The sequence below is a fragment of the Cibotium barometz genome, chromosome 5 (genome assembly GCF_041138505.1).
Source record: "Cibotium barometz isolate CiBa-2024 chromosome 5, ASM4113850v1, whole genome shotgun sequence".
Taxonomy (NCBI): Eukaryota; Viridiplantae; Streptophyta; class Polypodiopsida; order Cyatheales; family Cibotiaceae; genus Cibotium; species Cibotium barometz.
The window spans coordinates 35,480,803-35,494,993 of NC_141050.1; the positions used below are offsets into that span (position 1 = coordinate 35,480,803).

Sequence of the window (14,191 nt, forward strand, 5' to 3'; positions counted from 1 at the left end):
TCATGCGTTTCAGTCCACAGCATCCTCAACACTTCAGCGTTTCTGTCCACAGCAGATTCCAGCCCTGAAGGTTCAGTCTACAGCGGTTTCCAGCCCTGAATCTGCTGTTTGCATCAGTGTCCAGCCTTCTATGCATCATCCACACATGCAGCAGTCATCTGGTGAAGGTAACACAGCATTCATAAGTGTTTTCAGCATTCTAACATAGTGTAGAACAGTCCACCTTCTTCTTCTTTGAGCCTCAAGTGTGCAGCCCTTCCTCATGCCCTTGGGAAGAGTGCATAGGCTCGAGATCAAGTCATTGAGGTGTTTCTACAGCAACGTACAGATCAGCCACTCTCCGATTTCCCGAGATCTTGCGTTTGGCTTATCTACAGTCCAAAGTCATTCTCTCTAAAGAAATAAAGCAAATACTATCTCGTTGTCGGGATAGGGGGCCCTTCAGTGGGTAATTCGGGACCCAATCTGGTGTACAGTTCTCATATCTCTCTCTCTCATCTCTTTAAAGTTTGAAGTAATGAAATGGATTGCTAAACTCACGAAACTCAGGATACAGAAGACGGTGTGAGCATTTGTGTGACAGGATCAACCAATACAAAGACTTCCGCTGCATATCACATTGGTATCAGATTCAGATAGTCCACACACACCGTATCCTAGCGTGGGGGCATCCTTGGATGGTTAGATTGCGTTCCGGCACGACCACCGACTTCAGCATCATGTCTACAGGAGAGAGTACTCATCAGCCGGAAGACGTCTCCCCCGAAGGAGACCTCGTTCTTCCGCCTACAACAGACACCATGGCTCTTCTTAGAGCTCAGAACCAGCTACTCATGGAGCGTCTCCAACTCTTGGAGGCAGCAGCAGCACGTCCTTCTACACCTCCAACAGCACCCGACTACATCTCCCTCTTCTTTCAGATGGAACAACAAAGGAGAGAGGACGAGGCCCGAAGGAGAAGAGAAAAAGAAGAAAGACGGGACTATGAGGAAGCCCAACGCAGGATCGACGAAGACCGGCATCAGGCTGAACTCGCCGCTCGGGAACACCAACGTGAGCTTGATCGAGAACGTATGTTACTCGAACACCAACGGGAAAAGGAGGCCATATACTTGAGGTATCAGCAGCTCTCCTCAGTCTCCCCAGTCATAGGTGTCACCAGCCAGCATCCGGCAGCAACATCAACCACCATCATTCGCAATCAACCGAATTTCAGCGAGTATGATGGTAAGTGTGATCATTCTTCAGTTAATCAATTTATTCATCAGTTTAATGCTCATTTTCCATTAGCTAAGATCACAGACCCACAAGACAAAGTCCACTTAGCGGCTCCCCATCTCACTGGTGAGGCAGTCACTTGGTGGCAGCATTGGTCTAGTATTCATACTGACCAGGCCACAGGTGTCACAGCCTTTGACTGGGACATCTTTGTCCATGACCTGAAGACCAGATTGCTCCCGCCCTAGTACATGACCGGTCTGAAAGACGAGTTCTATGGACTCAGACAGAACGGTTCCCCAGTGCTTCAGTTTTCCGGTAAGGTTATTACTTTAGCACAGCAGTTAGGGTTATCTGAGCAGGCCAAGATGGAGCAATTCATTCGTGGATTGGACTCCAACATTCGGTTCACAGTTCGTAACTTTGAACCAAGTACATATGACCGGGCTCTGACTCTCGCTCAGAATGAAGAAATGAAGCTCAACGGGGGCAAGCCCAAGCAGACATCTCAGTCCAGCACCAAACCCCTGCAGCAACAATCAGCTGCACAGACAGGGAAAGGTAACGCATCTTCTAAAGATGCTAAGAAGGACAGCAGTAATAGCTCCAGTTCAGGGGGTAAGAAGGATAAAGAACCTAAGAAAACCCGTGATGAAAAGGCTAAAGCAGGCATTACTGGAGGTTATCTTCCTCCAGAGGAGCAAAAAAAGTACCAGTCAGAAAATAGATGTTTTTTCTGTGACATTATAGGGCATGGTAAGAAGGATTGCCACAAATGGCAAGCGGCACAAGCTGCCAAAGCCCCTTCTGCCACAGTTGCCACAGCCTCCCCAGCTCCTCCTGCCCCGCCTACTACCTCAAATGCAGTTCAACTTTTACCTTCCATGCATCCTATGCCATCCGTGGTATTTGATGCTAAGCAGGAGGATGAGAGCGATGCTGCTCAGAAGAGCCTTATCCGAGCTTATGGCTCTGCCCAGGGCCGACAGTTTGTAGTCCTTTTCGATATGGGCAGTTCTGAAGACGCCATCTCTCCCCAGTTGGCTAATAAATTGAACTGCACTTTAGTCCCATATCATCTGGATGTGGACGGGTTTACACCTGGTCTTCGCACCCACATTTCCCAGAAGGCACAGCAGTTTGCCTTTGAAGTTCAGAAGGCCTCATTCCAACGAGATTTCATCGTCTCCCCTCTGTTAGAGTGTGACATGATCTTAGGAATTCAGTGGTTCCGTCAGTATGAGCCTATTCCCAATTGGGGGCAGGACACTTTTACTATTTGTAAAGGTTTTCCTGAGCCTGTTCATAGGCCAAGCGGGCTGGTGCCCAGGCCAGGCCGGCGCCCAGGCCAGGCAAGGCAGGCTGATGCCCAGGCCACGCACAGCAGGCCGGCGCCGCCTAGGCCACGTTTACTCAGGCTGGTGCTGGCAGATCCGGGAGTTCAAGTGGCCATGGTGACGTCTACAGACAGCCAACCGCCGGCGGCGGCCAATCCAGGAGGTGTTGGGGTAAAGGCATTATGCCCACCCTTATAGTGTGTACTAGCCCATAAGTTATAGTACATAGTACACTTAGTACTTTTAATGTACTATGTGCACTATGTGTACTAGAGCAAATATACATGTGTGATAGGGGAGTCACACACTCACACTTGATGAGTTGACTCATCCCCACATCTCTCTCTCTCTCTCTCTCTCTCTCTCTCTCTTCTTCTCTATGTATGTCTCCCACATGAAACCCTAATTCTTCTCCCATCAACTGGTATCAGAGCCTTGGCTACAGGAGATCCCTGTGGTAGAGAGTGGTAGGGTTTCTACATCGAAGAGCACTGGTTTTAGGGTTACGAATTTGACTGCTGTGCTGATTGTGACAAGCTACTAGCAGATGGCTATGGCCGACAGCTGATGAACGCTGCTGAGATAAGAAGCGCAAGGAGAGTAGCCACGGGCAGCTGAAACGCGAGGAGAGTAGCCAGCATGAAGAGAGGGTAACGCCTCTCTCATCCTCACACTGTCGCGTGTTGCAGTCCCTTCGCTTCAGCGACTGGATATGCTCTGAGATCAGGCGGTACGGTACGACTCCTTCGCAAGCGGCGCAACTGCACCACAAAGCCGACAGCTGAGCTCGTGCGCTTGCAGCAAAGCGTTGGGCGGATACGCGCATGCAGGCTGGCGGGCGGCACTCAGCTCATCGCGTGTAGCGCTGGCCAGGGCGTAACAAAGGGCACGCTTACGTGTCCCCGTGAAGGCCTAGTCTCGTGCAGCGCAGGCGGAGGCAGCGTCAACAAACAGGGCTCCGCCTGCTAGCGTCCGTTCGGGAACATTTTGCCTCACGATACTGTGCCCACGTTCGTCGCTGCTCAAAGAGCTTCTTCTAGAGCCCGCTGCTCTCGATCTCACACCGCTCCGACTCTCTCTGTACCTGATGACTAGTTCATATTCGCCCTTACGCTGGCCAAAGTCCAGCGCTGTCTTGGCAGGCCGTGAAGCAGCATCTCACACGAATCATCAAATACGAAGACACCTCCTTTTCTGCAACAGAAATCAGCTGATTTAAGAGGTACATGCTAAAAAATTTTTGGGATTTGCAATTGAGCAGGTACAATCATCAATTGAGCAGGTACAGGTGCCAAATTGTTCAATTTTTGAGCAAAATTGGCAAAATTGGGTGACATTGGTCACAATCAGGATCAATTTGCAGGAAATTGGATGTCAAAATTTGGGGCTTTTGATGTAATTGTGCCATTGGGCATTCATACATGCTGTATGATGTGAGCAATCGCACATTTGGGGCAAAATCGCAGGAAATTGCAGTGCAGATCAAAGGGCTTTTGTGCCGATTGGGTTGATTTGCATGCAGACACTGGCATTTGATGCTTTGGGCAATGTGTTGATGCCTGTCAAGCGCTCAATGTGCCTGTAAATCAAGGGGCTTTTATGTACTGGATGTATATGTGGCCAGGGGGAAGCACTGTGAAGACTCTGGATGCCTTCATGTGCGTTAATGTACCATGTATGATCAGAAATTGATCTTGAATCAAGGGGCTTTTCAAGATTTTATGCTTGTTGAGCTTGGCACAGCAGCAGGCAAGACTTTTATGCCTTGAATCCTCAAAAATCCACTTGCAGTCAAGGGGCTTTTGCTCAATTTCAGTCCGGGACTGTTGTATGCAGTGGTAGGGACTGTAAAAGTCAGATTTTCACTCATTTGGACAGCCAGGAGAGCATTTATTCCTGCTGTACTTGCTGGTACAGATTTGGTACAACTTTGTGCAAGTTTTGGCATGGCTGTACATTGTTTTGAGTGAGGAAAAGGTTCATTTTCAGCTGCTGTACTTGCCGGTACAGATTTGGTACATCATTGGTGAGCACTTAGTACTGCTGTACAGTACTTTGGAAGGGGAACAGAGCACATTTAAGGTGCTGTCCTAAATCTGCAGCAACCAGATTTTGGTGATTTCATCACATTCAGTGGGAGTAGAGTTGCATTCGTGCTTCCGCAGTGGGAGATAAACTTTGGGAGAACAACTGTGAGCATTTTGTGTGCTTTGGTGCAGTGTTTTGCACATCTTGCAGGGAGTAAGGCATTGACAAACGTTGCATATTGCTATGGCAACCACAGGAGCCTCTTTCACCCCTGAATTCAGCATCAGTTCATGCCCATAGTTCAGCCCACAGTTCAGCATAGTTTAACGCCAGCAATCAGCCTTCATATCTGCGTTTTGCACAGCCGTACAGCAGAAGACCTCTGCGTTTTTCTGTCCAGCAGCCTCAGTACCCTGCAGCTTCTGTCCAGCAGCCCCAAGACACCTGCGTTTCAGTCCATCAGCACTCCAGACACCTGTGTTTCTGTCCACAGCAGACTCAAGCCCTGAAGTAACAGTCTCCAGCAGTTTCCAGCCCTGAAACAGTTGTTTGCATCAGTGTCCAGCCTTCTCTGCATCATCAACACATTCAGCAGTCATCTGGTGAAGGTAACTCAGCATTCATATGTGTTTTCAGCATTCTAACAGTGTGTAAAAACGGTCCACCTTCTTCTTCTTTGAGCCTCAGGTGTGCAGCCCTTCCTCATGCCCTTGGGAGGAGTGCATAGGCTCGAGATCAAGTCATTGAGGTGTTTCTACAGCAGTGTACAGATCAGCCGCTCTCCGATCCTCCGAGATCTTGCGTTTGGCTTATCTACAGTCCAAAGTCATTCTCTCTAAAGTAATAAAGCAAATACTATCTCGTTATCGGGATAGAGGGCCCTTCAGTGGGTAATTCGGGACCCCATCTACTGTACAGTTCTCATATCTCTCTCTCATCTCTTTAAAGTTTGAAGTAAATGAAATGGATTGCTAAACTCACGAAACTCGGGATACAGAAGACGGTGTGAGCATATTGTGTGACAGGATCAACCAATACAAAGACTTCCGCTGCATATCACATTGGTATCAGATTCAAATAGTCCACACACACCGTATCCTAGCGTGGGGGCATCCTCGGATGGTTAGATTGCGTTCCGGCACGACCACCGACTTCAGCATCATGTCTACAGGAGAGAGTACTCATCAGCCAAAAGACATCTCCCCCGAAGGAGACCTTGCTCTTCCGCCTACAGCAGACACCATAGCTCTTCTAAGAGCTCAGAACCAGCTACTCATGGAGCGTCTCCAACTCTTGGAGGCAGCAGCAGCACGTCCTTCTACACCTCCAGCAGCACCCGACTACATCTCCCTCTTCTTTCAGATGGAACAACGAAGGAGAGAGGACGACGCCCGAAGGAGAAGAGAAAAAGAAGAAAGACGGGACTATGAGGAAGCCCAACGCAGGATCGACGAAGACCGGCATCAGGCTGAACTCGCCGCTCGGGAACACCAACGTGAGCTTGATCGAGAACGTATGTTACTCGAACACCAACGGGAAAAGGAGGCCATCCACTTGAGGTATCAGCAGCTCTCCTCAGTCTCCCCAGTCATAGGTGTCACCAGCCAGCATCCCGCAGCAGCTTCAACCACCATCATTCGCAGTCAACCGAATTTCAGCAAGTATGATGGTAAGTGTGATCATTCTTCAGTTAATCAATTTATTCATCAGTTTAATGCTCATTTTCCATTAGCTAGGATCACAGACCCACAAGACAAAGTCCACTTAGCGGCTCCCCATCTCACTGGTGAGGCAGTCACTTGGTGGCAGCATTGGTCTAGTATTCATAATGACCAGGCCACAGGTGTCACAGCCTTTGACTGGGACATCTTTGTCCATGACCTGAAGACCAGATTGCTCCCGCCCCAGTACATGACCGGTCTGAAAGACGAGTTCTATGGACTCAGACAGAACGGTTCCCCAGTGCTTCAGTTTTCCGGTAAGGTTATTACTTTAGCACAGCAGTTAGGGTTATCTGAGCAGGCCAAGATGGAGCAATTCATTCGTGGATTGGACTCCTACATTCGGTTCACAGTTCGTAACTTTGAACCAAGTACATATGACCGGGCTTTGACTCTCGCTCAGAATGAAGAAATGAAGCTCAACGGGGGCAAGCCCAAGCAAGCATCTCAGTCCAGTACCAAACCCCAGCAGCAGCAATCACCTGCACAGACAAGGAAAGGTAACGCATCTTCTAAAGATGCTAAGAACGACAGCAGTAATAGCTCCAGTTCAGGGGGTAAGAAGGATAAAGAACCTAAGAAAACCCCTGATGAAAAGGCTAAAGCAGGCATTACTGGAGGTTATCTTCCTCCAGAGGAGCAAAGGAAGTACCAGTCAAAAAATAGATGTTTTTTCTGTCATATTATAGGGCATGGTAAGAAGGATTGCCACAAATGGTAAGCGGCACAAGCTGCCAAAGCTCCTTCTGCCACAGTTGCCACAGCCTTCCCAGCTCCTCGAGTCCCGCCTTCCCAGCTCCTCGAGTCCCGCCTACTACCTCAAATGCAGTTCAACTTTTACCTTCCATGCATCCTATGCCATCCGTGGTATTTGATGCTAAGCAGGAGGGTGAGAGCGATGCTGCTCAGAAGAGCCTTATCCGAGCTTATGGCTCTGCCCAGGGCCGACAGTTTGTAGTCCTTTTCGATATGGGCAGTTCTGAAGACGCCATCTCTCCCCAGTTGGCTAATAAATTGAACTGCACTTTAGTCCCATATCATCTGGATGTGGACGGGTTTACACCTGGTCTTCGCACCCACATTTCCCAGAAGGCACAGCAGTTTGCCTTTGAAGTTCAGAAGGCCTCATTTCAACGAGATTTCATCGTCTCACCTTTGTTGGGGTGTGACATGATCTTAGGAATTCAGTGGTTCCGTCAGTATGAGCCTATTCCCAATTGGGGGCAGGACACTTTTACTATTTGTAAAGGTTTTCCTGAGCCTGTCATGATTCGTGGGGATAGAAGCATTCTTGGCATCCCATTGATTTCACATCTCCAGGCCAGACGAGCTATCCGCAAGGGAGCAGAAGGAGCACTCCTTTATGTTCGTGCTCAAACAGCCCCTCCCTCATTAGTAGCATCCCTTACATCTTCAGTCCCTCAGTTAGCAGACCTCCTATCCAGACACCAGGACATTATGCTTAGGGACGATCTCCCACCCAGTCTCCCTCCCTCTCGCCTTGAGGACCATCACATTGATTTGGTCCCTGGATCAGATCCTCCTAGCAGGTTTCCCTATCGTCTTTCCAAGACTTTAGAGGGCAAGTTGGAAAAGCAGTTATCTGAGCTTCTCCGAGCCGGATTCATTCGGCCTTCTTCCTCCCCATTTGCTGCACCTATCCTATTTGTCCAAAAGAAGGACAAGTCTGCACGCCTTTGTGTAGACTACAGGGCATTAAACAAACTCACTATCAAGAACAAGTTTTCTATGCCCAGGATAGAGTACATTTTGGAGCGTTTAGACGGTGCTAAATTTTTCACTAAGATCGACCTCAAGAGTGGTTACCATCAGGTCCGCATTTTTGAAGCTGACATTCCAAAAACAGCTTTCACGACAGAGCGTGGTCACTACGAGTTCGTAGTCATGCCTTTTGGGCTTACAAATGCACCCGCAACGTTCAATAAGATGATGTCTAGGATTTTGGCAGTCCACATTGGGAAGTGTGTTTTCATATTCCTTGATGACATACTAGTCTTCTCAGCCACTGCGGAGCAGCATAAGAAAGATGTGGAGAAAGTCTTGCAACTTTTGCGAGATAATCAGCTCTACATAAACGCCAAAAAGTCTATCTTTGGTGTTAAGGAAGTTCAGTATTTGGGCTACATCATCGGTTCCGATGGGATTAGACTGGACCCATCAAAGGTTCAGGAGATTTTAGATTGGGATATTCCTAAGACCGCCCAAGAAATCCGTTCATTCGTAGGTCTTTGTCAGGCCTATAGCACACATGTCCATCAGTTTTCCAACCTTGCAGCACCTCTTACCGACTTGCTCAAGGGGGTGAAGACTCACAAGCAGAAAGTCTCAGTTACAGGTAAGGCACTTGATGCATTCCGTGCACTCCAGAAAGCTGCCTCAGAAGCACCTGTATTAAGGTTAGCATCATGGGACGAACCTTTCGAGGTCATCACCGATGCCAGCAATGTAGCCATAGGTGCAGTCCTCCAGCGGGACAATAGACCCGTGGCTTATTACAGCAGAAAGTTGGATGTCGCCGAAAAGAATTATTCGGTATATGACAAAGAGCTTTTGGATGTGATCACAGCGCTCAAACATTGGAAGCCTTTTCTTTATGGACAGGCTTTCACAGTGAAAACAGACCACCAAGCACTTAAGTGGCTTCAGACTATGCCAAGTGCCCAGTGGAGTGATCGACAGGCCAGGTGGAGTCAAATCTTCCAACAGTTTGGAGGTATGATTGAATACATCCCTGGTAAGCATAACCCAGTAGCAGATGCTCTCAGTCGAAAGTCCAGCATCCAAGCAGTCCAAGAAGCTACCATTCTCGAAATCACGGGGAAGGACTTGGATAGTATGAAAGACCAATATGTCGACTCCCCTGAGTTTGGTACTCAGTATAGTTTGGCCCTCACTTCTGAGCCTGGCCACTATTCAGTACAGAACGGTTGGTTGTTCTACAAGAACCGTCTCTGTGTTACTCGGGAAAAGCGTTCCGCTCTTCTCCACGATGCCCATGACTCCTTAGTTGGAGGACATAGGGGTATCAACAGTACCCTCGAGAAATTAGAACGGTCCTTTTATTGGCCAAAGATGAGGCGTGATGTCTATGCACATGTACAAGCCTGTAAGATTTGTCAAAAAGTCAAGGTTCCCCATTCAAAGAAGGCATGTTTACTTCAACCTTTGCCTATCCCCGACGGACCTTTTATCGACATATCTATGGACTTTGTAGGGCCTCTACCAGCATCCACTGGATCCCGTAACACTCAGTGTTTTACCATTGTGGATCGCTTCAGTAAGTTTTGCATGCTCATCCCATGCAAGCATACGGCCACAGCCGAGGACATAGCCCGTCTGTTTCTCAAGCATTGGTATCCAATTTGTGGTTTGCCTAGCACCATAACATCAAACAGAGATTCCAAGTTTACCTCGCATTTCTGGAGGGCATTATTTGAAAACTTTGGAACTAAGTTGCAGTTGTCTAGTGCATTCCATCCCCAGACAGATGGCCAGACAGAAATTTATAATCAGTTGGCCTTTGATGTCCTCAAGTCATACTGTCATGACTAGCAGTCCAAATGGGAGCACTATCTTCCATTGGTCCAAGCTATCTTGAACGACACTCATTCATCCAGTGTCGGACGGACTCCATATGAAGCAGCCTTTGGTCGCCGTTTTTCTTCTCTTTTGACGAGAATGGTGTCTCCATCTTTAGAGGCTAATAAAACCACGGAAGCATTTTCCGAGATCATTGAGTCAGTCAAAGACCGCTTGACCAAAGCTCAGAAAGCATATAGCAGACAGGCAAATAAATCTAGACGAGATGTCCACTTCAAGGAAGGGGATTGGGTCTATTTGCGTATCATGAAGCAGAGATTGAAACAAGTGGGCAAACGTTGTCCCAAGCTTTCATTCCGTAGTTTTGGTCCTTTTCCAATAGTTAAGAAGATAAGTGATGTCTCAATGAAGTTAAAGTTGCCTGCCAATTGGACAATGCATGATGTTTTCCATGTTTCTTGGCTAAAACCATATGTTGGTCCAGAAGTGTTTGATGTTTTAGATGAACAGCAGCCATACGTGGTAGACGAGGCAGAAGTTATTGAGCCTGAACAGATCCTTCTTCATCGATGGAAGCATGGTTCCGGTCGACGGATTCGTCAGTTCTATACGAAATTCCGAGATCGAGGTACCCACGAAGCCGTATGGCTCGACGAGAAGTTCTTCCAGGAGTACCCCCAGTTATTGGTGGACTACTTGGAAGCCATGAACCTGCCGCCGAGCTAATCAGGAGGGAATGTCACATGCACTCTGCACTCAGTGCATGGTGACAAGATGGCTCATCATCAGAAGTGCAGCATTTGTACAGTTTTAGAACCCAGTAGGATGATATTTGTCGTACGCCGTGACCCCATTGTACATCCTCAGTCCAGGATAAGTCAGGCACGAGCTACGTAGGTCATTCCTCAGCCTTAGTGGGTGGGTCACTCAGTCAGTCAAGTCCCTTAACCCACTTGGAGAGAATCATTCATGCATGTAGAGTCAGTAGAAGCCTTAGGGTTTGCATCAGAAAGCACTCTGCATCTTGCATACATATGCATACATATGCCTGTGCATCATTTAGAACATCCCCAAAGCCTTAGGGAATTTACTGGGATTTATCTGGTATTTTTTCCATATTTATTAGTATTTATTTGCATTATTGGGCATTTATAAATATTAACTTTATTAAATGACCAACCTCCAGTTAGTATAAATAGGCTTGCCTAGAGCCTCTTTTGCTCATTCAATCTTCATTGTGCTAAGAGCTCTCCTCTCTCTTGCTTTCAGCCTAAGACTAATCCAGCCCTAGTGCCCATAAGCTTTCTTCTCCAGCCCCTTGAGATCCATAGCTTCAGCCCAGCCCTAGGTGCCTGTCTTCAGCCTCTTTCAGCCCTGAATTCAGCATCAGTTTATGCCCATAGTTCAGCCCACAGTTCAGCATAGTTTAACGCCAGCAATCAGCCTTCATATCTGCATTTTGCACAGCCGTACAGCAGAAGACCTCTCCGTTTTTCTGTCCAGCAGCCTCAGTACCCTGCAGCTTCTGTCCAGCAGCCCCAAGACCTCTGCGTTTTTCTGTCCAGCAGCCTCAGTACCCTACAGCTTCTGTCCAGCAGCCCCAAGACACCTGCGTTTCAGTCCATCAGCACTCCAGACACCTGCGTTTCTGTCCACAGCAGACTCAAGCCCTGAAGTAACAGTCTACAGCAGTTTCCAGCCCTGAAACAGTTGTTTGCATCAGTGTCCAGCCTTCTCTGCATCATCAACACATTCAGCAGTCATCTGGTGAAGGTAACTCAGCATTCATATGTGTTTTCAGCATTCTAACAATGTGTAGAACAGTCCACCTTCTTCTTCTTTGAGCCTCAGGTGTGCAGCCCTTCCTCATGCCCTTGGGAGGAGTGCATAGGCTCGAGATCGAGTCATTGAGGTGTTTCTACAGCAGTGTACAGATCAGCCGCTCTCCGATCCTCCGAGATCTTGCGTTTGGCTTATCTACAGTCCAAAGTCATTCTCTCTAAAGTAATAAAGCAAATACTATCTCGTTATCGGGATAGGGGGCCCTTCAGTGGGTAATTTGGGACCCCATCTGGTGTTCAGTTCTCATATCTCTCTCTCATCTCTTTAAAGTTTGAAGTAAATGAAATGGATTGCTAAACTAACGAAACTCAGGATACAGAAGACAGTGTGAGCATATTGTGTGACAGGATCAACCAATACAAAGACTTCCGCTGCATATCACAGTACATGACCATTATGTATCTTTGAGACCAAGTAGGACTGTAGAAGGATAAGGTTATAAATTCAATTGTCTTAGGACTAACGGTATGCCTATGAAAGATATTCAAAGAATATGGGTTTGCTACATTGCATTGGTCAAAATCATATGGAGCAAACAAGAACCCTAGAATTGGGTAAAGTATTGTGATAGACGTTGAGATTAATTATCCGTCCTCACTAAGGTCAAGCGTCAAATTCTTGGAAAATGAGTCTGAGAATTGTGGTACCTTTAAAGTAGAAGGGACTACCATTCCATAGATAACAGCCGGAAATTTTCCAATCGCAAGTCCATTACATGAACCGTGCTGGTGGGTTTAGCACAATGGGAAAGTGCGGAACTTGCACTACCTAACTTGACCACCCTTGGTCGTACACTAGCAATGCATCCCTGGACAAGGGCTCACAAAAAGCTCATTGTCCAGCATAAGGCCCTTGCACTTGTCGGTACAGCATGCCCACATGGCATCCAGCTACAGGATGCACACCCATGCTCTTGGAGCCAAATCGTAACGAACTTTTGACACCACCCAAGCCCTGCTTCCCCTACTCCCTCCCTCATCTTTGGCATCATGAGTACCCATCCTAGGACAACCTGTGCCCATAATTTGAGAGCCTCACACTTGACCTTTATTATTAAAATGTTACGCATGTGAAAAACGAGGGAGTAAACCACTCCCCATGCCATCTACCTGGCCTGCCCAGTTCCACCTCCTCCATGGGCAAGAAATCCTTGTGAACCCACCCTTAGACCAAGCTAGAAGCATTTGTTCACCTCAATAACCATCATGAAACAGATTGAGCTTGAGTGCCTTGTGAGGCTAGAGTATGGAAACATGGGAAAGACACCAAGACACACTTATGCATATGGAAATTTGCAACTTGGGACATGGTTGTGCGAGTTAGACCACCTCCATACCTCTCCAAAAGGCTCGCCCCTCTTCAAGCAAGTTAATGTAGCTCAATTAGAGGTGTAATTTGCAGTTTGAAGAGAGGATTCACGGTGCAAACGTCTCTAGAACATAAAGTCTACAAGCAATTGATGAGTCACAGCCTATATTATCAGTGTGCAAGCATGTCCTCTACATTGCAGGCATCTGACTGGCAAGCATTGGGCTTCCTTTACACATGAGATGTGTTCACCATGATGATAATATCACGTTAACTTTGAAAATGGGATGAGATTGTCTTGATGATGGTATCACAAGCGTGTCTACTACATTGCATGCTTCAACATCATAGCTAGCATGCACGTTACATAAAATGCATAGGAAACCCATGGGATGAGGAGTGTGACAGCGCACCTTGATGAAAGATTTGAACTCTGTATCATCGCTCCCCGCAGGTTGTACTGTATCTTTTAGAGCGGACTCTTCCGGGTATCCGGCTTCACTTCCAGAAGAGAGCACTGGATTCTCCAATTTTTGTTCGACATGACTGCCTGCAGTAAAGTTAGTTGCAGAAATGTGTAATGAAAAGAAAATGCTGAGTGTATATGAGATCTTATCATCACCAATTGAGGGTTACCTTCATCAACTGAGGTACTAGCCGCGAAACTGCGAGCCACAGTCTTCCTCTTGTCCTGCGGCGGCATGAAAGCAGCATTTAGATCTTGTAAGTTCGCTTCAAGGTTTGCACAAGTGCTTTTTCTTGACAAAACCTGCGATGGCTGAGCTAGGGTTCGCAACTGCAGGCCGCTGAGAAGCCACAGAAGAAGAGGAGGTGAAAGCCCCTTTTCAATGAGGGCCAAAACAAAAGCTAAAGACATGCAGAAGGGTTCTAGTTAGCTAGACAGAAAGAAGCCTTACCAAGTGTTCCTCAAGCGAGCTAACGCACGCAGTGCCATCCTTCACTCTCCCCTCTCTCAAGTTGGTGAACCCAGAGGGCAGTTCTCTCCTGGTTTGATGTCTATTTGAGAGACGTTTTGGTTACACACGCGCGGCAAACTAGCGCCCTAGCTAACTAGGTACATATGTGTACATATATGTGTGTGTGCAGGCACGTTCTCACATTTGTGGTGAATCTATCTATGTGCATGCATGAATGCATTCGTATGTGTGCTTTTAG

At 47.4% G+C, this 14,191-nt stretch overlaps 1 protein-coding gene across 5 annotated transcripts in view; it reads right to left on the reverse strand.

Annotated features, from left to right (window-relative positions):
- LOC147638411 (uncharacterized) overlaps positions 1-14,146 on the reverse strand; it is a 175,799-nt gene extending 161,653 nt beyond the window's left edge. For 2 of the 5 annotated variants that reach the window (XR_015265871.1, XR_015265872.1), the window contains exons 1-3: positions 13,933-14,141; positions 13,652-13,821; positions 13,429-13,565 (exon numbers count right to left, since the gene is read on the reverse strand). Coding sequence is in view for 3 of the 5 variants with exons in the window: in XM_086798341.1 (XP_086654467.1) it covers positions 13,429-13,565; positions 13,652-13,821; positions 13,933-13,970 (345 nt within the window). In the remaining 2 variants the exon portion in view is untranslated. Of the gene's footprint in view, positions 1-13,428; positions 13,566-13,651; positions 13,822-13,932 lie in introns of all 5 variants that reach the window. The other 3 variants (XM_086798342.1, XM_086798341.1, XM_086798343.1) reach the window with 3 other exon arrangements.
- Between the last annotated feature and the right edge of the window lie 45 nt (positions 14,147-14,191).